General features: G+C 46.1%; 2 protein-coding genes across 4 annotated transcripts; one reads left to right on the forward strand and one right to left on the reverse strand.

Moving 5' to 3' along the window:
* Positions 1-9,448: 9,448 nt before the first annotated feature.
* PARK7 (Parkinsonism associated deglycase) lies at positions 9,449-16,957 on the reverse strand. Of its 3 annotated transcripts, none has more exons than XM_041419722.1 (7): positions 16,846-16,957; positions 14,684-14,817; positions 13,880-13,981; positions 13,145-13,204; positions 12,248-12,317; positions 10,625-10,711; positions 9,449-9,915 (listed from the first exon to the last, which is right to left on the reverse strand). In XM_041419722.1, the coding sequence occupies exons 2-7, from the start codon at positions 14,771-14,773 to the stop codon at positions 9,755-9,757; spliced, it is 570 nt and encodes a 189-aa protein (XP_041275656.1). In that variant the 5' UTR covers positions 14,774-14,817; positions 16,846-16,957; the 3' UTR covers positions 9,449-9,754. The 3 variants fall into 3 exon arrangements, with proteins under 3 accessions (XP_041275656.1, XP_041275658.1, XP_041275655.1); XM_041419724.1 differs by lacking the exon at positions 16,846-16,957 and adding an exon at positions 16,565-16,739; XM_041419721.1 differs by lacking the exon at positions 16,846-16,957 and adding an exon at positions 15,182-15,295.
* Positions 16,958-18,106: 1,149 nt separating this feature from the next.
* TNFRSF9 (TNF receptor superfamily member 9) lies at positions 18,107-21,615 on the forward strand. Its single transcript, XM_041419836.1, has 7 exons — positions 18,107-18,206; positions 18,322-18,444; positions 18,632-18,769; positions 19,252-19,318; positions 19,420-19,556; positions 19,781-19,915; positions 21,307-21,615. The coding sequence occupies exons 1-7, from the start codon at positions 18,107-18,109 to the stop codon at positions 21,429-21,431; spliced, it is 825 nt and encodes a 274-aa protein (XP_041275770.1). The 3' UTR covers positions 21,432-21,615.
* The last annotated feature ends 710 nt before the right edge of the window (positions 21,616-22,325 follow it).

Below are 22,325 nucleotides of genomic sequence, written 5' to 3' on the forward strand. Positions count from 1 at the left end.
TTTTGCAACAGCCTGATCACATGTTTGAATATTTAGACTTTGGACTCACTTGAGCAAGGCCTGACAGCTTGCCTCTGAGAGCTAGATTTGACTGGAATAATCACACTTCAAAGCAGTTACAACTTGATAAACTGAAGTTTGGAGGGTCCAGGAATTTGTGTTAAAGCAGGGAAAGAAGAGGTGTGTGTGTGGAAAGGCCCCCTGACTGCACGAGCAGGTTGCCCACACTGCTCCCCTGCCCTCAGCACTCTCCTTGCCTCAGGATTCCTGTTGTGACCACCCAGCCACGCCAGGGAGGACTCCTTGGTGGCAGGAGGCAGCAGCTGTGCCGGGGCAAAGGGGGTGTACCACAATACTGGATCCAGCACAGCCCTACGGTGAGCCCAGGATCCTTGGGATGTGTCTGGCAGCAAGGCTGGTGAGAATGGGAGGAGGGTGCTGGGTGCCCTCTCCCCCAGGATCAAAACCATTCACAGCACAAGCAAAAGCTCAGTGAGTAACAACTGGCAGCAAAAGGCATCTGTCATATTCACCCTGTTTGCAGAACACCCTTTACTTGGTGAGTTTGACTGGCAAATCAACCCAGAGGAGCTGAGTCCGGCTGGTACCTAAAGGAAAGGATGTTTGCCTCACTTTTTCCTGAAAAGAAGAGGCAGTGCTAGTACTAGGTGACTTGAAAAACCCATTAGCTAAACTTCACCATATTAACTTGCTGTTAAACAGATAAAGTCAGTAAATAACACAGAGCTGTAGCTGATCATCAGCTTCTTTTGCATCACAAGAGATAAACCAGAAAGTAAACCTGATTCGGAAGTATGCTGATTGACGACATCATTAAAATCTGCAGTCATTTAAATGCACTGATTGTTGTTGCTGTCATTAAGAGTTTTCCATTCACTCCCAGACTGCAGCAGGCACAATTACTACCATCCTGAAACTGCAGAGGAACACCCAGCAACATCACATGTGCTCCTGCTGCAGCCTTGATTTTGTTTTTAAACAGTCTGAGTGAAGTGTTAAGTTTGACATGAATAAAGAAAGCATTCTTCTAGTCCAGGACAAAGACACCAATTTTGCAAGGGCAGTTACTACAGCAGAGTAGTTGCTGATGGTGTTCAAACCAAGTCTTGTCAAGAATTCAGGGTTAAGATGATGGCCAGATCAGTCATGGTGGAATTCCCAGCCTTCAAACTCATGATTACAGACTGTGGCCCTTATAAACACTTTTAATATTACAAGCTGTATGTTAAATACATACTCAGTGGATTATGTCAAGAAGGAAATTGGAGATGAAGGTAAACCCTCATTTTATCTGCTTGTAGGCACTCTGCAGTTAGGTAACCTATTGATTTTCTTTGGGTGTACTCAATGTTCCTAGGGTAAACTTTTGTTTGTGAAGTAGGCTAATCTTACCATTTCCTGTCAGCTTGCTTTTCAGAACAGTGTGTATTCATTTAAAACTGAAAACATACAGCAAATGTTCTGTTTCACACAGCTTCCTGGCACTGAAAATCTAGCACACAACGTTTAATTATACTTATTAATATTCGTTAAATAGCACTGCAGAAATTTCTGGCTGCTGAGCTTGTGATTAGCATTTGTAAACTGAAAGAGGTGTTACCCCCACCCATCCTGCATCGTAATTCAGGCCTTGCATAATCCCCACCCAAATGCCTATTTTCATCCACAGAGCTCATTATTTTGTCTGAATCATACATGGAAGCCACACCCGTGATTGCTCATATACTGTTGCTATATTATTTATATATTGGTGTGCACCTTGATCCCAGTTGTGGTTAATTTTGGAAAAGGTGTTAGGTATTCCAAATTTTAAGTGGCATGCCACTGAAACATGGGAACCATGACTGCTATTCATTTCCTTACAAAGTGATTCAGAGGAAGAGATGCTTCTTTCTGAAGATTAAAACTGCCATCCACACATTATTAACATGTGAAAGGCACAAAGTTAGAAAAGTGCAAATACACTGCCATGAAACACCAGAAGGAAAACCATGCCAGATAATCCCACCATACCCACCCTGAATCTGCTTAAGGATGCTAATTACTAATCACACTGAGCTCTCATAACATACTAAGAGGCACTCCATGCACCAGGTCTCTGGATCAAGCATGGGGTCATCAGGCCTGACACAGAAGAGCTTCCCCTGCCCACCACCGACCCAGGTGACCAAGAAACACATTCCTGTTACCTATAATATTTATTTTACCTTTGTTAATGTGTTTATTCTTTTCACAACCACTTCAAGGATTGGGTCAGCACTACTGGGTGCCCTGTGGAAGGCAACTGGAACACACAACCAACCCTGTAAACTTTGCAGTGGTGAGGTGTCAGGCTCTCCAAGAACTCATCAGCTTCAAGGAAGTTCACACAAAGGACCACATCAGCTCATGCCACGTTGAGTCCAGCTGCTCCAGGGCAAGGTGCCACCAAGGGAGACACCAGTGAATAGCAAGTGGCCTCTGACAGGTTACTCTGCCAGGATAGCCTTGCAATGCCTGAACTGGCATCTACTGGCTGTTAAGCAAGGTCCAGAGGAAAGAACCATATGAGGCTGCACTTGGTGATTTCACTGGCCCCACGTCATGTTGAGAAGTTATTCAAGAAAAGTTTTCCTGCACCTCAGTTGCACACCCCAGCACTTAGAGCTTCAGCAGTTGGAATTGGGACTGGGCTGCTGTGATGCAGAATCTACACAGCACCAGCACAGCAACAGGCACGTGGCAGTGCAGAGGCCACCAGTAACACAGGGCAGAGGTGAGATTACACACCCTGACACATTCTGTTGCTCATGGGATTCAATTGCTAGTGGGAGGAAGCGTTGTCTTTTCAGAGTAACTTCTCATCATGGTGAAAAAACCAATGAATGAAAGTGACTGCTTCATTAAAAGCCACGGGGACAGACAGCCCCACCTGAGACACCTTTAAAAATGGATGCCAGCAAGGTGAGTATCAGTAAGCTCCTCTTTACACAGAGGCTGAGGGAGAACTGTCATGAGGCTCTGATGAAGAAGGGCTTGCCTGAAGCAAGGATGAACTGGTTAGTTCCTGAATTCAAGTTACATGGTTTAGTGCTATTGTTTTGTTAAAGGCTAACAGGCTAAACATACATATTGTGAAAGGTGAGGTGACCATGTGAGGACATTTTCTTCTACAGTCAATCATATCGTGGCCAGTGCTGGATGCAGTACACAGCTGGGAAAAGCCAAGGACCATATCACTCCACAGGGAATATTTCCAGCGGAGAAGCAGCCCTCTGCAGTAAGAGAGACAGCAGGCACGGCCAGCAGTCCAAGCTGAGCAGGAGGTGACACAGCAGAGTGCACAGGAGAGCTGCAGACTGCTCAGCCTCCCAGCTGCTGACACCTCACAGGCCATTGCAGGGTGCTCTGGACATGCTGCCTCTCGCAGGCCACACTTCTGCTGTCATCTGAGCTTAATTGGACCAACTTGATCAAAAGCAGTCTCCACGATAAGACGGGATGCTATTGCATGCCCTGGAGCAGCACGATGAGTAAGGCAGCTGTTTTACAAGCACTTCAGTTCACAATTTAACACCTGAGCTTTATGCTGGGCCAGGCAGTCTCCTGCAGGGAGCAGCCAGTGCAGCACAGCTGCAGAACCCTGACTTTCTCCAGCAGCACGAGAGGCAGGCAGGCTCCCTGGCTGCAGCCCTGGAGGATTCCATGAGACTGAACATTCCCCTGAGAGGCTCTGTGCAAAGTCACCCACAAGTGGCCAAGACCCAAAGCTAGAGAGGCCAAAGCCTCCAACTCTTCTTCATGACCCATGGAAATGCCTGTGGGCAGCAAGAGCAGGGCAGGGGAGGCTTCATCTGCTCTCCTCATTACGGGTGATTGGGACAAAACCATCACTGGGCACCAGCCAGAGAATGTCACCCTAAGTGCCCTTCCTTTCTTTTTGAAATGATTATTAAAGTTGTTAATGCTCTGTAGTTTTCCAAAGATGAGGGAGGGAAAAAAAATTTGCTGCAGGGGATTTATCTGAAAGTTGCCAGCAAAGCTCTGTGAGCCCATCCAGGAGCTTAGAGCTTCATTATTTCTAATTTCCTAGTACAAGCATTCATTTACTGTCTACATGATTGAAAGGAAGGTAAAGTACTCCTTTGCAAAACACCATGGAAGAACAACTGAGTAGTGTATCACATGTAGTCACGAGAAAAGTCAGCACAGATAAATGCATCATCTGTTGCTAGCTCTCTCAGAGACTGCAATTTCCCACCCAAGAGCAGATTTCCTGTGAAAAATGCAAACGATGTGCTGTGCCCATCAGGGATCAGACTCATCACCACCCGAGGCAGCAGCTTACTTCCTCCCTGTGTGCCAGTCACTGCCATGCCTAGCTGGTGACTCCAGTGTGAGAGTGCTTTTTCCACATCATACACAAAATAATACAGGAGAAGGTCTGGGTCTGAGACTAGAGCTGCATGTACGTGGGAGTAGCAGTGTGTTTCTTAGGAGAACTCATTCAAACCTGAAAGTATTTCAATGCACAGAAGTAGCCTGCTCCCAGAGTTGGCACCACTTAAGAGTAGAATGCGTGCAACTTTAAGAAGTGCTTCTGAAATGACATAGAGACCATTCTGACAGCATAACTCAATGGAACTTAACAGCATAGGGAAACGAAACACCTGGCTTAGAGAAGAGTTGTAACTGTAAGAACCTCAACACAAAGGTGCCTCCTCATAGTACAGAAATTCTGAAAATCCTAAATTCTAGCAGCAAAAGCCCTGAACAGAGCCTTTAAGAACCAAAGTAATTCCAACTAAACTACAGTGCAGAAATTATCCTTGTTGCCAGGTTTAGAGCCAGAAGATGATGCTGTATTGCCCAGCACCAAACCCCGTATTTTCCATGAGTAAATACAGTGGGACTGGCTTTCAGGAAGCAACAGCAGCAGAACTGCAGGCAAGTTCTGTCTGTGGCTCAGAGGTGCTCCCACTGTAAGCTGTAAAAATAATTACACCATCAATATTCAGAAATCAGAAGGATTTGCACAGAAATGTCCCCAGTTCTGCTGGGAAACTTCCATCAGCTCTGGAAGGCTTTAGTGTTATGAATGTTACACAAGTCTCACTAGACCCAACTCTGCTCTTTAGAATGTGAGTGCTTGCATGAGATCCTCAGACAACTTTTCTTCTTCCTCCCTCTACCATTCGTGGAATGGCCTTGAATTAAAGTGTAAGAGTACAGAAGTATCTACATGACTTGGAGGGCCATAAACCCTATGTAGGGAGGAATTATTTAGGGTTGTACAAAGGGTATAATTAGAAGCTGTTGAATGAAGTCAAGCAAACGAACAAGCCCAAGTGTAAAAGCTTCCTCTCAATCTGTGATGCCTTCTAGCACACAGAACAATCTTGTAGAGAGCAGAAAGGCTCCTAGAGCTGCTACAGAGACTGAGTGTGACACAGAGCACTGCAACCCCTGACTGCTGCACCACCCAGAGTAGCCTCAGTAAGCCCTCATCAGCATGGAAGTTGTGTTACCTAAATCACAGGATCCTGGTTTTCCCAAGGCTGGACTCAGTTCTGGAGCCTATCACGTGTGTTAGCACTGCTTCCCAAAGCATGGCTACAGAAATACAAGCCAGAAATGCTGCCTAGTCCCTTAAATAATAATGTACTGTGGGTGCACTCAGGATAGACCTGGGCTCAATTCCCTCCCATCTGGGCTGTGTGGCTGGGCCTGCTCTGCACACAGAGCTCTGCCAAGTGTCCACAGATGCTCCTGGAAGACAAGGGTGAGGTCTGCCCTGTGATGCCTTCCACACAGAACATGTGCTGAGGGAAGGAGCTGGGCCACTGTCTGAGGCAGCACCACTGCAGGGATTCCCACAAACTGCTCCTTGCTCCTGCCCTTCCCTGGATGCCTCTCAAGTGGCAGGAAGAGGCTGAAGGCCAGATAAATTGTGTCAGCAAGGACAGCCTGTCCTTTTTACTGTTCTTCCCAGAAAGCTTTTGATTTCCTGCCAAGTGATGATGCTGCAAGAACTGTAGAATATCCACAGAAGCTCAGAGCAGGGAGTGTTGTCAGAGCTGGGCTGTCAGCTGACAAAGCAGAGCAGCAGAGAGGCACACCTGCTCCCATTTTATATATTTTTCCTTTCTTTCCATACCACATGCAAGACCACGTTCTAAACATGCTGAAAGATTGTCTACAATTTTTGGGCAACAATTAATTAATTCACCCAGCAACACATCCTCTCTTCTGAAGGTAGAGTATGAGAACATGAATGACAGCATGCATGCAGTGCCAGGGATTATTTCTGTAGTTGACACCTTCCTACTTCTCTGTCACATACTTCTCTTTCCAACCCTTTCAGGGTCATCCAGGCTGCTGGAAGACAGGTACTTTTTATCATTTTGGGATCACTGCTCAGGTTTGCATCATGATGTATCTTTTTGTTGAAAGAACAAACCAAACAATCAGACTAAGTAACCATTTTTTGCTCTGACAGTCACTGTGGGCTTCATACCAAATGGTAAGCATATACATAAATGGCCAGCAAGCTGCCCAAGGCTTGTAATTATTGGATGAAGCATATTCCCTTGTGTGCTTTTACAGCTTTAAGTACAAGTGTGCAGGCTGATTTGTATCCATTATGGTTCTGTTTGACTCCACCCATTCTAAAAGTAAAACCTTTGTCTCTCTACAAAAGCATCCCTTCTCTGTTGCTGAGAGGGACATATTCCTGAGATAGGATTTGCTCCTGCTCACAGTACAGTGCTGTGCACCTCACCTTCCCCTTTTGGAAAGAAACTTGCAAAGAACTGCAACAAAACCAGACTGTTCACTCTCCACATTTCTTCTGCTTCTTCTTCAGTTAGAAGCTCGTCAGTCTGAATGAAAATATTTCCCATCACTGCAAGTATTCACTGATGGCTCCAGCATCTATGCCCTGTTGTGCATTCCTGCTCCTAAGCCATATAATACTTCTCAATTCCCTAAGAGAACTCATTCTCAATGAAGCATTCAAGCCCACAGAACAACCAGAATCAAGAGAAAAAAAACTCACATTATTCTTGAGAGATGATCCGAGGCATAGAGCAGATGCCAACTGGCAGCCTTCTCATCAGGAAAACACCCAACCCCCAAACCCTCCAGCTGCCAGGGAACAAAATGCTAAATGTTAGAGAAGAGAGGATGCATTCCCTTCAGCTTCAGCTGAGCTCAGTGGCAGCAGATACCCAATTACCACCAAAGCTTGCAAATAATGAAAAGGCAAAAAGTTTCAAGTGTACCTGAAACACTGAGCAGAAAAGTACCTCAGCTCATCTTTCAGCAGCAGGTAAAAGAAGATTTTATGAAAAGAGATACTGAAATGGCCAAAAAAAAAGCATTTTGCTAACTGGAAGGCAACTTTTTTTCCCTAAAACCAGCAAATTCCTTCGTAACACTTAGCCTAAGAGGAAAATTAGCTAATCTTAGTTCATACACTTACTTACCCTAACTGAAAGACCAAGTTAATGCCAGCAGCAGGTAAAAGAGGATTTTATGAAAAGAGATACTGAAATGTCCAAAAAAACAAAGCATTTTGCTAACTGGAATGTAACTTTTTTTCCCTAAAACCAGCAAATTCCTTCGTAACACTTAGCCTAAGAGGAAAATTAGCTAATCTTAGTTCATACACTTACTTACCCTAACTGAAAGACCAAGTTAATGACACAGAAAGAGAACCCAAGTAAATTCATGTTTGCTGGACATCTGCAATGTAAAAGGTTGAGAACAGGGTCAGCTGTATGAAGGTAACTGTGATGCAAGCAGCACTACAATATTTTATTTACCAAGTCTTTTGCTGAACACAGTGGAAGAATCTGCAAGTTAAGCAGATACATCCATGGGCTCTAGGCTCATTATTCTGAGTGTTTTTCCTATTACCATTTTAATGGGAGTGGGAAAGCCCAAATATACACACTGAAAACCTCATTTCTCTAAGCTGAACTCCCTCAGCCTTGGAGAAAAAAAAAATTATAATCAAATTTATGGCCACTTTGCTAATGCTTTGTATTCAAATATTTCTGCAAGACTAAAAACAATGCAAGCATGGAAATATTTTCCTTCTAATGTTACAAAGCAGTGCTGCCACCCAGGAATGCAGAGCTTTTCCTGTATCCTGAATCATGCCCATTTACAAACCAAGTAATTATTCCAGATTCTAGGACAAAGACTCTTTCCATCATTTGGTTTACATTTGCATGGCAATACCAGTTAGATGTGCAGATTTACCACACAAACTTGTAAAATCTTACATAGATTACAACTTTTGCATATCTTGAGCATATTTCAAAGCTAGAGAAACATATGAAATATTTCCTAAACAAATTAAGAGACAGAGCATAGAGTTGAAGCAGTTCTTCCAGTAGTTATTAACAACACAGACATTTCTTAATTCTAAATTTGCAAAAGTATCCATGTATTTCATTACGAAAATGCAGTAATTGAGAATGAACTTGTTTCCCATTAAAATAAGCAATCATAAAGGCTCCTGTGCAGTAATTTTCTGCAGTTCAGACTATGCACTTCAGATGTATGCAGAACCAGACCTCCAGATGCTGGGGTAACTTCAGAGTCCAGTGAGGTGCCATCCTTAGGCATGACTGCTGCAGAGCCAGGTAACACCAGAATGATTTGGTGAGTGGAAGGTAGCAAAGACGGAAATTGATGCCAAGTTCTTAATTCTCATGGGAATACAGCTCCATTACTTCCTCCAGAGACCTGTCCTGCAACTCCTCCAAACTGACAAAGGCTCACTTAAGCCAGGCTTGTAGCAACTTCCAATTTTTAGTAAGCAGAAACAAGCACTGCTACTGGTGGCATTCTACCAAATCCAAACTTCATGCTTTATACTAATTATTAACTGCCCAAATAGCTCAATGGATCTGCAATCATTTAATGCAGAAGACAAATTTCAAGGTATCATGTTCAACCTGCAGGATCTCTGGGGTTCTTGACAAGGTATGAATATTCACACTTTTAATTTAGTTCCAACACTATTGGAAAATGAATACTAATTGTTTGCCTTATCTGTACACAATAAATTGAACATTTTTTTAAACTAATTCTAGGTTACAACTTAATAATCTAGGTCATGAAATCAGAGAATATCCTGAGCTGGAAGAGACTCATGAAGGTCATCAAAACCTACTCCTGACTCCACAGTGGGTAACCTAAAAGTTAACCCATACAGCCAAGAGAAGTGCTGTCCAAACACATAGTGAATGCTAGCAGGCCTGGGGTCACCTCCCCAGGGAGCTTGTTCCAGAGCTTGGCCACCTTCCCCTTCCAGCTCAGACTCCAGAAGAACTGGGTGAGAATCTAAACAGATGTTGTTTTAAATAGTACATGGTGGTAAAAAGGTTTCATGGGTCTGGGTTGGGAGAGAACACAGAAAGGAACAACACACCAGTAGGGATGCTCTATTTTTATTTACTCAGCAAACATTTTTCCATGTGATTTTTAAATGCCATCCAAGAACTAACTAGGATTACCAGATGCTGGCTGGTTTTTTTTTGTGATGAAGTTTTTTTGCTAACAGGATCTTTTTCCAGAAATGAAGACCTTTGGTTTCTTAAGGTATCCCAGTTCAGGTAAGTACAGTTACTAATTTCACCCACAATTAAAGTGTATTTACAACAGTGCACATTACAGTTATTCTACAAAGGATAAGACTCTCTATCTAAATTTCTCCTAGTGCCTCTCCCACACCAGGATTTCAATCTTTCAGTATTAGAGGTGCCTTCACCTGTTCAGCCACTTCCTTGCCCAGCAGTGTTTCCACAATGGCCAAGGCAAACTCAAAGCTGGTGCCAGGCCCACGGCTGGTGAGGATGTTCCCGTCCTTCTCCACGCGGCTCTCCGAGTAGGAGTAGTGTGCTTGGGGGAACGCAACAGCAACAGGGTCAGTGTCCAGCACTGTGTCCTCCACAGAGGGCACAAGGAGCCCAGCACTGCCTCTGAGCAGCTCATCCCTGCCTGCTGTCCTCAGGGAGGAACAGGGAGCTCATTCCCAAGGTGTGGGAATGCCCCTCTGATTCTAAAAGCTCCTCAAAAAGCTCTCACTGAGCCTGTCAGCTGCCATGAGGTTACTTCTGGAAGTCAGACTGCTTTTGTGGAGCTGTTCACAAATTTGTTTTTTTCCAAATGCATGCAGAAGATATTGGGGGAACCTATCTGCTCCCCTTCAGCCTCATTAATGCCACAGAATGACCCTCAGCATTTCACCATCCCTTCCCTTAGGCTGGAGAAAGAAGTGTGGAGCCATCAGCTGCCACAGAAACAAAGCATTACTCACAGGAGAGCAGGAAAGGTGCTCCCAGGGTTTGCTGTTGGGACCACTGAGGCAAAGAACCAAAGGGGTAAGAGATGGCTCAGCCTCAAGAAATACTCCTGTAAATACTCATAATATGATAGCAGCAGCAGGATTCCCCCAAGGATGAGAATGTTAGTACAGGCTTCTATTTTCCAGTGATATAGACTCAATTCAGAGAAAAGCAAGGAAAAAAAGGCTCTTCTCCTTTTTTAAATTGTGGATTCAGGTAAAAAAAAAAAAGAATATCTGAGAAGGGTTTGGACAGAAACATACCTCCATTCATCATTTTGTCTTTGGCCAGAGGATGTGTTGTGACTTTGCTTCCATACCCTATCCCATGGGCCAGAAGGGCAGTAGGACCTGTAAGAGCACAAAGAACACGAAGTTGCACCAGTGAGGAATTGCCTTCTGCTGCACTTACAAGAACAGACATTTGGGCACTAGGACCCCCAGGGTCAAAGCCCACTGTGGACAGACTACTTTTTATAAACACTGATGCCAGCCCTATCTCTGAAGCAAAAAGCTCTCACATTACAGCTCACACTGATGTCCCACCCATGACTGTGCTGCCTTTGAAGGAGTGAACAACTCACTTCCAGACATTTTATTTAAAACTGCTTGATATTAAGAAACAAAAGGTCTGCATTTCAATCTGAACATTAATTACCTACAATTACTTTACAACCTTGTTAAAGTTTGAATTAAGACTTAACAGATAGGATTTCATTTGAGCAAGTCTCTACATGCTGCAGTTGTGTGCCAAGCAGTATTTTGGACAGATCATGGACTAACTGTTCAGTTTTTGGTTTCAAGAGTTTCTCTTTTCTTTTCATACTTCCTCCTTAGCCTGAATTGAGTAAAGAATTTGTGTCAAGAAGTGTTAAGTCATCAGACAGGAAATCCTTATGGGAATTCCAAAAGAAACTGAAGGCAGGATTTGTCTGACATGAGGTTCATTTCTGTTCATTTGTTTAATTCTGGATTTAGTACAGGAAATAACCTCTTTTGTGTTCAGTTGGAATGAGCTCTAAGAATCATCCTGCTTACAAGCAAAGGCCTCTGCTGGGCAGATGTGAATTTGGATTGTTCTGCAAGAGACACAGGTAAAGCAGCAGAAGAGCATTATTGCCAACCTGAGGGATGTTCACAGCTCTGTGTGCCTAGCATGTAAATGAGGAAGAAAAGCAGAAAACCCCTCCAGCAATGTACCAAAATGCAAAAGTGAAAATCCTCTCCTGGAACACACTCTGATTGCCTTTTATTCATTCATCATCTCTCTCCTCACTCTCAGTTCAGCTCCCTAGACCAGCCTTCAGCTGCAGTACTGGCAATTTCAGTACTGGCAATTTTTCACCTTGTTTTTAAAACACAAATCTCACAAAGTTCATGATCTGGATACCAAGCTGTGCAGAATAGGTAAGCAGACAACCCTCTCCTCAAACCAAGTCCATTTTTTGCTGCAGCTCAGGAAGGGTGAGACTGTAATTCTATATTTCTGGCCTTCTTTCTGAAGCTAAAGGGCAGGAGTGGTTATGTGAGACAAATTTACAGCAATGACATTCTGCCACTGCTGTACACTTGTAGAAAGATCACCAGAATAAGCACATACTTAAAAAAAATCCTAGCACACTGCATTTCACTTTTTATTTTAAAGACAGTAATACAACTGGTTGGAAAGAACAAGGTAACAACCAGAACTTGCAGGATAAATGTTCACAATTATTTTAGAGATTTCTCTGCTATTAAATTTACAAAAAATTTAGAAAGATATAAATATATTCAGGCACAACTTCCTGGCACTAAATTACAGGAACACAGATTTCTAAGACAGAAAACTCTTCATGCACCTTCAAAATATCCAAATGCTTTACAAAGCAAGATGCTTTGTTAACCCACCTGCACATATTGCAGCAATCAGGCCTTTTCTGCTTTCCTGGTCCTTCAAAATGTCTTTCACAGCAGCAGACTGTGTGAAGAAACATCACAAGTCATTGTCTGGAGTTGGTTACTTGAAGCACAGTTGAAACAGTTTTCATTGAAATTTCATAAACATGTTTTGTACAGAAAACCAACTGGAATTTTTCCTCCCTGCCCCAGGACAGAGGGCAATGAGAACAGAAGGAATAAAACTGAAAGCAAGACATACTTGCCTCAGAAGGAAAGAGGAAGGAAATCAGAAGCAAGTGCAAGGAAGTACTTGACCCACATGAAATCTGGTTAACCCATGGCCATAAAAAGTTGTTTGAAAATACAGGACCAACAGAAAATACTATTCATAAGATACCTCCAGAGAGTCTCCATCATTCTTAAGAAGATTTATATGGGATATTTGTCTCACATCCATGGCTTACAAACTCTGTGATACCACCTAAACCCTATCTGACAGATCAATTTGTTTGCCTGCTTGCCTTCCACAAGGAATTCATACCACCCAGAGACAGAATTCTGCAAGGGAACAGAGTCCCTTGGGTTTGGACAGTTTTGTGTCTCAGCAACAAATCTTCATTTTCAACTGTTTCATCTTCATATGAATGTGAACAGAGATCCTCCCCATAAAGCACAACACCTCTCCATTTTTATTCTGTTTTACTAGGTACTCATGGTCAAGAATCTACCCAGCTGTCCCACAAGAAAAATCACAAGAAGGCTTAAGACCATTAACAATTAGTTTACTGATTTAGTCAGAAGAGAATTTTTAGATGCTGAACTGAATATGCAGGATTACCAAACAAGTGCTGACCACCCCACTACTCATGAGAATGCCCATGAATTTTTAAAATGCCAGAACTTTACCTCAGACAAGTTTTGAGCCCCAAGGTTCCCTCCAGGCAGGACCACAACATCATAAGGCCCCTAAACAAAGACAAAACTGCTCTGTTGAATAGAGGCTGACACATACATTATACTCTTTAAATACATTACCCTGTTTGAAGACCACTGCAGCTGATTCAAGTGGCAAGCAAAGAAATCTACCTTTTCTTTCACTGAACAACACCTTATGATCAGAAAACCAGTTCCAATTATGACAAAAATACTATTTCCTGTTCTAGGAAAAGCCTGTTATAAATTCAGTCTCTCACAGAACTGACTTTTAAGCCTAGTGCACTTAAAAGCTTCAGCAAGCAAGTGACAGCTCTTGTGTTGTAAAGACAAGTGGTTTTGCTCCAACCTTATTGTACAGGTCTAACTATAACATTATTTAGCTTCCCATCAGAACTTTGAAGTTGGCCCAAATCACAGTATTTTGTCAGGCCAACTAACAGGAAAAATACAGCTCTGTGATTGGCCCTTTGCAAAATCAAATACCTGGGCAGAATTAAGAAATCTGTCTGAAGGTAGCAGGCTGTGGGGCAGGATGTCACTGAAGGCAGGCACAGTGGGATGCACAGTTCTGTAATTCACTGCTGCACAGAGTTTACACAACATGCAACATATGTCCAAAGGTAATGCATAAGCTTTCCAAATTCACCTCAGAGACTGTGAGAGAGACTATTCTGGCCATTATATCAGAGAAGGGTGCTGACCAACCTCTTTTCTGGCATCTTCAAGACTGGCATCAGGACAAATGAAGACATCTCGACTGCATTGCACTGGTTCTTTTCCTGTTAGGCCTGCAACAGTCACCTTGATCTAAGAGGAGAACAAAGACATTATTACAAAACAAGAATTTAGGGCATTTTTCTTATATTTTAGCTCTTAAGCAGTACACTGAACAAACAAAGCTGTACTGAGAGCTTGCTCCTCTTATGACAGCCAAAATGGGGAGCACAGTGATGGAATGACAAAGGTGGTGGGAGAAGGTAATTTTTACTTCAGTCATTTCTATATACATGAAACTGGTGTGTTTATTTAAAGTACTATTTTCATTTCTAATGTGATAACAGTGTACTACTACAACTGCAAGAGTAACAAACAGAGCAAGGAATGCCAACAGCCAGAACTGTAGTTAATAACTGAATTTCAAAAGTAGCTCAAGAAAAGCTAAGCAATGTCCTGAGCTGTAATGTACTGACATTTTCAGACCCCTACAAAAGAGGCACTTCCAGTTACTACACATGGAAGTAGCTGTGTTTTCTGACAGAGTAGGATTTACTTGAAATATTTGCTCTAGCCCACATCAGACTTGTATTTTGAAAGGTTACCAACAAATGTCAGTTGTGAGGCATGCTCATTAAGAGCATGACACAAATATTTGCTAACCAGTAAGGTGATGAGGGTAAATTTTCATTTCACAGACCACACACTGAATTCCTGGAAATGAACATCAACTTGAGGCAATGATTTCCCCTTGACCATGCACACACAAAGATTATTCACTGTCTGCATACTCACCCCAGCTCTTCTCATAACATCAGTGGGGATCACAGTTTCCATCTCCTCTGCCCCTTTAGCCAGAATCACCAATGCTCTCTTGGAGGCCATGTCTTGAGGAGCTGCTGTTAGGGAGATGCTTGTGAAGGAAGGGGCTGAGGGGATAGAATGACAATGTGGTTAGAAGGCAAATCCCCTTGTACAAATCCTTATGTTGAAACTGAACAGTAATTTGCACTTTTGCATGTTCATTTAAACCACTTCAAAATTCACTGGCATAAATCAATATTCATAGCCATCCTGTTTAACTAAGTTTTTAGAAAGAATGCATTATGATATTAAAAGATTAAGGCACTTGGGCAAGCATCAGCACCAGAAGAAGCAGCTTGGCCTAATCAAGACCTTAATCATGACCTGTGTCAGCCAGAGAGGGGTTCAGGGTGGGTGGCAGAGCTGTTTTCAATTTGCACACCCTCACTCATTCCGAGACAACTGACTCCTACCCAGGCCAGCACTTACAAAAAGGGCTTGCAGGAGCTTTGACCTCATGTCTGGTTTTCAGTTTCCACCCAGCATGCTGCATGAGGAGTTTCCTGTGACTTAACAGTGAGTCGACCAGAGCCCCTGCAAAATCTCACCAACAGATTTTCTGGGTTATTTTGCAACTTTGTGGGGGAAGAAACACATGTGCACGTGTGATGGGGGAGCAGACCACACGACTTGGCAAATGGAACAAACCAGGCTTAAGACATTTATTTTTTATAGCTTCTAAATTCAAGTTGAGGTGAATGGCCAGATTTCCATTTGAAGGTTAAGTTAAAATAACTTTACATCATGTAAAATACCCACTAACTCAAACAGGTCTGAGAGAAGCCTGTGAAAGCATCTGTGATGTGAGGAGGCATTTCATGAGTTACTGCTCTGGAAGACAGAGATTTCTGTCCTGTGCAGGGACCTTCCATCTAGAACTGCACATAGTACCTGGGAGCTCTTCATAAAATGTGATGCATGTTTAGGTGCCTACATAAAATAAAATCATCCTCACCCTGCTTCAACTTCATCTGTTTTCAAGTTTTCTCCCTACTGGTGGCCTCCTTTAGAATGTTATTTCTAGGATGCAGTAATATACAGCACAACATCCCACAGCATGCTGAACCAGCCCAAGCAGAATAATTCACTGTGTCAAATCCTACTTTTAGGGCAGCTTATGTACTGTCAATGCAAAGCCCACTGATCAAGTACACCCAAATCACAGGTATTATCAATAACTTCAGGACAACCTAGAGCTTCTTAATAGCCTGAAAGTACACACTGATTCTGCAAAATTTTCGTATGAATTTGACTAGCAAAAAACTACCTGAATAGCCACCATGCAGAAATGCTGCACTTGCTTTCTACTGAAGAAAAATAGTCTAGATGACAGTTTGCATCCCTGTCTTTCATTAATTCTTTAGATGAAAACAGGCACCTGACCCTGCAACCTTTACTCTTTCTCCTAGTTTTGCTAAATGCAGTCTCTCCATAGTGCCTTTAGATATTTATTGTACAACGCTGCCAAATTCTTGAGCATTAGTACTGTTCTTCATGCGGATGCATACGTAAATAGCTGTCCCACTACTACGGAAAGACAGTTTTTGAGAAGGCAGAACTAAGTTACACAGACCTCACAGCAACTTCATTTAACAAGTCATTTAACAAGCTACCTACACATAGTAAATGCCAGTCTCCCATGCGCTCCTCAGCGCAGCTAAGGCCGCCTCAAACCCCTCAGCCAAGCGTTCAGCCCTGCGTGGGCACACGAGCCTTGCCGGGGATGGTGACTTGGGTTGAATCACAAACTCTAACAAGGGTGGCTTTAAAAAAATCACACCCTCCAGTGCCCCGACCACAGGCATTATTCACCGGCAGGGCACGGCCGCAGGCGCAGCAGCTCAGCCAGCCCGGGTGGCAAGGCCGCATCCCCGCGTTTCCATCTCTTCGTGTGGGACACGGCGCCATTCCCCGCGGCAGGGACGGCACGGGCCCTGCAACGCCGCGGGGCTTCGGGCCCTGCAACACCGCGGCCGCCTGGGCACCGCAACCCCGCCCGGCCACCGAACCCTCCGCCCACACCGACACCCCCGCCCGCCAAGGCTCTCCGGGCCGGGCCCGCGGCGGCCGCAGCGGCGGCGGCCACAACTCACCTCAGCGGGGCCGCGGGCGGCTCTGGGGCGCTCCGCCCCGGCCCCGCCCCGGCACTGCCCCGCTCAGCCGGCACGCTCCGCTGTTCTCACGGTCTCTCGGAGCGCAGAGAGCGATCCGCTGCCCGCCGCCGAGACAAGAGTCACGTCGTACGGCGGCGCGACCGCAAACCGAGCTGCTGCTGCTGCCGCCGCCGCTGCCCCTCGGGCAGCCCCGCACGGACCGAGCAGAACCGAGCCTTGCTCTTCTCCGCCCTCTGTCCGAAGCGTCTGCCCGACGCTTCTTTCCCCAGGCTCACGGTGTACAGGGAGTGCCTGTGGCTCAGGGATGGTGTTGCCCCTTCGGTGTTTTGAAGGACAGACAGAGCTGTTGGCGGGGACCTTTGGGACTGCAAAGCCCTGCTGTGTAAAAGCCGGCTCGCAGGGGCTGGCAGGCCCGGTCTGGCTCCTGGCTGCCGGGCGAACAGCAGAGCGGCTGAAGTCCAGGGAAGGAGAGCCGGCCACAGGGAAGGACGGCTGAGGGCTCTGCTGGGATCGGTGCGGGGTTCAGCTCCCGGTACGGGGCGCTTTGTGTGCTGCCCACAGCGGACTCCGCTCAGAACCTGGACAGGCTGATCCTTGCTGTGCCTGCCCGTGTGCCGGGCACGGGCATACACACACTGGCACACACACACACGGCCGATACGTTCGCTTCTCAATGATAACTGCACCCCACTCCGCAGCGTTCACCATCTCTGCTCCTGCCCGCGCTCCGGGCCCGGCTCAGCGCCCGGGCATTGGCTGCGGGGAGGTGCAGGGGGCGGGGCCAGGCCCGGGGATTGGCTGCGAGGGGCCGCAGGGGCGGGGCCGCGCCGTTCCCGTGCCGGCCGGTGCGGACTCTCTCGGGCGGGGGGCGCTCCGCCGTTCCGTGCGTGTCCCGGTGGTTCCCATGTGCTTTCAGCATCCCCGGCACGGCTGCGGCCTGCCGGCCCCGCCTCTCGCCTTTCACCTCCTGGGGATTCCACGCGGCACTCACCGGGAAGCCCCAGTGGTGAAAAGGGCGACCGCTGACCGGCATCGCTGAGAGAGCTCTGCGGGCGCTGCCCGGCAGAGCTGAGGGGTCGCGCCTCTGGGAGTGTCCGGAAAGTCCCGCGGGCCGGGGTTTCCCCGCCGCCCCCGGGATGACGCAGCCAGGCCCCCCGGGGGCGTTCGCTAAGGGCCGGTGCCGGGTGTCCCGCGCGCAGTCCCGCCGGCCGCAGCGCCCCGCTCCGCCCCGCTCCGACCCATGGCTCCGGGCCGGGCGCTGCTGCCCGCGGCGCTGCTGGCGCTGGCGCTGAGCCCGGCACCCGCGGCCGCGCTGCCGTGCGGCGCTGACTGCCCGGCGGGTAAGGGCCGGGCCGGGGCGCGGTGCCCGCGGTGTCTCGGCCCGCCGTGACCGCTCTCTCGTCCCGCGGTGCCCGCGGTGTCTCGGCCCGCCGTGACCGCTCTCTCGTCCCGCAGGTACGTTCGTAGCGAGCGCCAGCTGCGGACGGGGAGCGGGCGCGTCCTGCCAGCCCTGCCCGGCCGGCACCTTCTCCAGCGCGGCGGGACGCGGCGGATGCAGAATGTGTCGGCGGTGCGAAGGTACCGGCGGCGACGCCAGCAGCCCTGCCGTGACCTCCCGTGGCAGCTGGCACGGGCTGGCAGCTGCCCGGTGGGGATAACGCTGCGGGGCTGAAGCCGCCAGCCCGGTTCTTGTGAGAGCAAAGTGCAGCCTTTGCTGCACCCCGCTGGGCACGCTGTAAGCTAAAAGTGGTTTTCCCCCTTGCAGGACTGTTTGAGTATTTGAAAAAGTGTTCCTCAACAAGCGATGCGGAGTGCACGTGCAAGGAGGGCTATCGCTGCGGCGGGGATGGCTGCACCTACTGCACCCGAAGCTGTGGCGTGGGCCAGGAGAGCACCAGGAATGGTAGGATCGCCTTTGCCCAGCATTTGAAAGCCCCTCTGCTTCCTGCAGCAGACACACTGCACTGCCTCTTGGACAGTGCAGAAGCAGATAGAGGAAGGACCTGGCGAGATAAAAGCTGCCGCTGCTGCTAAACACTTTGCACGGTGTGTGGAGTGAGCTCAGGAGCAGAGAAACCCACCGCACTGAGCCCTAGCACAGCTCAAGTCATGCGGCAGTTAGTTCCCTTTGCATGGCAGCTCTTTGGCTGCCAGCACGAGGGAAACAGAACTCTGGAGCTAGGCATGATTTGTGGCATCTTGTGCCAAATCAACTGGTTTTTTAGCCAAGTTCTATATTGGGCTGTGGCTGACAGGGAAAGACTTGCCTTGCATACTCAGAGCAGCTTATGAAGTAGTAATTCTGACATTGTACAAATATAATGTTTCATATGTTGTGCTTTAAATGTTATCTTGTACAATTTTACCTGTCCTTGTCTGTTGAAGGTTGCCAGACTTGCCGCTATGGAACCTTTAATGATCAGCCCAATGGCTCTTGTAAAAACTGGACAATGTAAGTAAACGAAAAAAAAATTAAAATGCTACAGCTATTACACTTTACTGGAATTTAAAATTTTTAAAATTTTTCCCTGTTTTGCTGTAAATGTCCTTCAGGTGCTCTGGAAACGAAGTCCTGGAGCCTGGAACTCCCGCAAAAGATGTCATTTGCAAACATGCTTCAGTTAATTCCACTTTAGTCACTACTCTACCTACAACATCTCTCGAAATTCCATTTTCTATCACTGTGCCAGGTGAGTCATTGTGTAATATTGCTTATGGAGGTAAAGAATTATGACCTACTTAAACATACTGTAGCTCATTCACCTTCCATTTAAAGCAAAAGTCCTTTCTTGTATGCGTTTCCAGTGTTGCAGACTGACCTAGAAGCAGAATGGGAGACAAAGTTTTCAGCTAATTCAAGGGCAGTAGAATCTTGTTCTGTTAATATTCTTAGAGAATGTTATTTATATCCTAGGGAAGGATGTTCAGACAGACACAATCAGGATTTCTCTCGCTGTGGCTGGGCTGTCGTGCTTGGTGTTTCTGCTGCCTTTGTGTATCTGCTTCAGTGTCTGGCACAAAAAGAAACTACACGCTGTCTTCAAGAAAAGTAAGATAAATATGCTCTTCAGTTTTTCTTTTTGAAACTAGACAGAAGTCAGGAATCCAGGTTAAGTGCCTTACAAAGGTACTTGCAATAGCTTCAGGTTTTTTGGCCTTGTAAGTCAGAAGCAGCTTGAAAGGGAAACAGTTTTGGAATTTTTATTGCAGAAAGCACTGTGGGTGTTAGGTCAAGTGCATGCTTATCCTTAGAAGTGGACTGTTTGTGAGAGATGAAACAACTCAGCTGCTCCAGTTAAAGGTCATTTCAGTTGATGATTTCCAAGCATCATCCTTGGCCTGCGTGGCTGTAACACTTTGGAGCTCTCTCTGCTCCCAGAGGACACACGGCCTGCAGGGAGTGTCTTGGAGCTCTGGCTGCAGCAGGACAGGGGACATCACTCCCCAGGAGAGGGGACATCAGTCAGGGTGTGCTGCTACACGGGGGCAGAGTCAGCCTGAGTCCAGCTGAGAGCTGATAACTCCTGGGCAAGCACAAGAGTTCAGCACAAAGATGAAGCTGATTCCATTCAATGTCTTTTGTAGTTGGTTTGTTCGGTTTTTTGGGGAGTTCTCTCTCCCTTTCTCTTCTTTTCCCCTGTTCTAAGGATAAGGTCTGAATCTTCTAGTGTAACTCTAAATACAGAAGACTACAGCAGTCCAAAAATTTTTTTCCCGCATGCTGGTCTTCCTTTCATTGCCATGACGAACAGAGCACCAGAGGCCCTGCTGAATTAGGGAGAACAAAGTGTGATAAATTAATTTTATCAGATATACATGCTGTAGAGGAATAATTTCAGATTATAGAATTACTTGGAAGATTTATTTTTTCTTCCTGACATCTTGCATTTGTGACTGAGGGATGGTGAAATGAGATGGCTGAATAAATGAAAGAGAAAGGGGACATTTGTCCAGTTCTGGGCTCCTCACTTCAAGAAACATTGAGGTGCTGGAGTGAATCCAGAGAAGGGTAACAAAGCTGGGGGAGAATCTAGAAGGTGAAGTCTTTGAGGAGTGGCTGAGGAAAATGGGGTTAGGCAAGAGAAAAGAAGGATCAGGGGAGACCTTGCCCTCCCTGAAAGGTGGCTGTAGCCAGATGGGATCAGCCTTTTCTCACGGGAGCCAGTGACAGGACAAGAGGACACAGCCTTAAGCTGCACCAGAGGAGGTTCAGGGTGGAGATGAGGGGGAATTTCTTCCCAAAAAGGGTTGTTAAAGATTGGAATGGGTCTACCCAGGAGGTGACGAAGTCACTGTCCATGGAGGTGTTCAAGAAACAACTGGACATGGCACTCAGAGCTCTGGTCTGGTTTACAGCGTGAATGGTCAGGGGTTGGACTAAGGGGTCTCAGAGGTCTTTTCCAACCTAACTGATTCTGTCAATCTGTTCTTTTTCTTCAGTGCACACCCCTGAACAGTCAGTTCAGGAAGATGATGCCTGCAGCTGCCATTTCCCTGAGGAAGAACAAGGTGAATATCAGAGTCCTGGCAAATCCACAGAATTGAGAGATCTTCTGGTGAACTAGAAATTGAACTGTCCAATCAGCCACATTTGAGTTTTCTTTAGGAATACAGAACAAGAACCTGTTTATGTAAATAGAGCAGGGGTCAACAGCTGAGTATTAGAGCAGTAAATAGCCCAGCCACTGGGGGAAAAGTGTTTTTTTTTTTATATTTCTTAAAAAAATAATAAAAAACCCCTCCAAAACAGTTTGCTGTTTTTCTTCCTCTATGAATAAGGCTATTTCTAAGAAGTGGTTCTTATCTACATGTAGAAAGAAGTACTACATTTAAAAGCTCTAACAGAAGTGCAGAATAGTTCTCTGGTCCCTCATTAATGTTACCTGAGCCATAATTTACATGCATTCCAAAAGCTAAAAAGAAGATCACGTTGTAGAGTCCCTGGTGACAATCACAGTCTCTTACTAGCAGCCATCCTCTTGAGTCTGGCTCCAGAGCTCCTCCCAAAGTCTGGCTCAAACGCAGCAGGGGTTTGTGTGCAGGTGCAGATGGAGCTCATTTGATCCCAGCACCCTTGGACACAGATCCCTGCGTCCCCTCTGCACCATCCTGACGGGCAGGGGAAAGGAGGCCATGAAGATCTGGAGCTGCAGAGTTCTCCACAGCAGCATCTGCTGTTGTGTTGGCTTGAGGGAGGCAGTGGAAACACTGAGAGAAGCTGTGGTTCACTTGAACTTAGAAATAGCTGTTACTTTGCAGCTGGACTGCTCCACCTTCAGCCCTACATCATTCAGCTTTGATCTTTGGGGTGACGTAAACTTTATGTACATTGCAGCTGTAAGTGTGATATCTTTGTGGTGCTATTTTTGTAGCTGAGGTTGGAAAGGTTTTAACATCAGACACTGTATCTCTCTCTCTGATCAAACACTGTTAACTTTGGTCTTGAGAAAAAAGAAAAT

The sequence above is a fragment of the Onychostruthus taczanowskii genome, unplaced genomic scaffold (assembly GCF_017590055.1).
Source record: "Onychostruthus taczanowskii isolate IOZ18803 unplaced genomic scaffold, ASM1759005v1 scaffold61, whole genome shotgun sequence".
Lineage (NCBI taxonomy): Eukaryota > Metazoa > Chordata > Aves > Passeriformes > Passeridae > Onychostruthus > Onychostruthus taczanowskii.

What these genes read in the sequence shown, in the direction of transcription:
- PARK7 (XM_041419721.1), bottom strand. Translation starts at nt 15,245, where the DNA reads ATGCAGCATGCTGGGTGGAAACTGAAAACCAGACATGAGGTCAAAGCT. An exon ending in TTGAAGATGCCAGAAAAGAG is followed by an intron (nt 13,205 to 13,879) that starts GTTGGTCAGCAC and finishes GTCTTTGTTTAG; the next exon opens with GGGCCTTATGATGTTGTGGT. An exon ending in GGGCTCAAAACTTGTCTGAG is followed by an intron (nt 12,318 to 13,144) that starts GTAAAGTTCTGG and finishes TTCTTCACACAG; the next exon opens with TCTGCTGCTGTGAAAGACAT.
- TNFRSF9 (XM_041419836.1), top strand. Translation starts at nt 18,107, where the DNA reads ATGGCTCCGGGCCGGGCGCTGCTGCCCGCGGCGCTGCTGGCGCTGGCG. An exon ending in AATGTGTCGGCGGTGCGAAG is followed by an intron (nt 18,445 to 18,631) that starts GTACCGGCGGCG and finishes TCCCCCTTGCAG; the next exon opens with GACTGTTTGAGTATTTGAAA. An exon ending in TCTTGTAAAAACTGGACAAT is followed by an intron (nt 19,319 to 19,419) that starts GTAAGTAAACGA and finishes AATGTCCTTCAG; the next exon opens with GTGCTCTGGAAACGAAGTCC.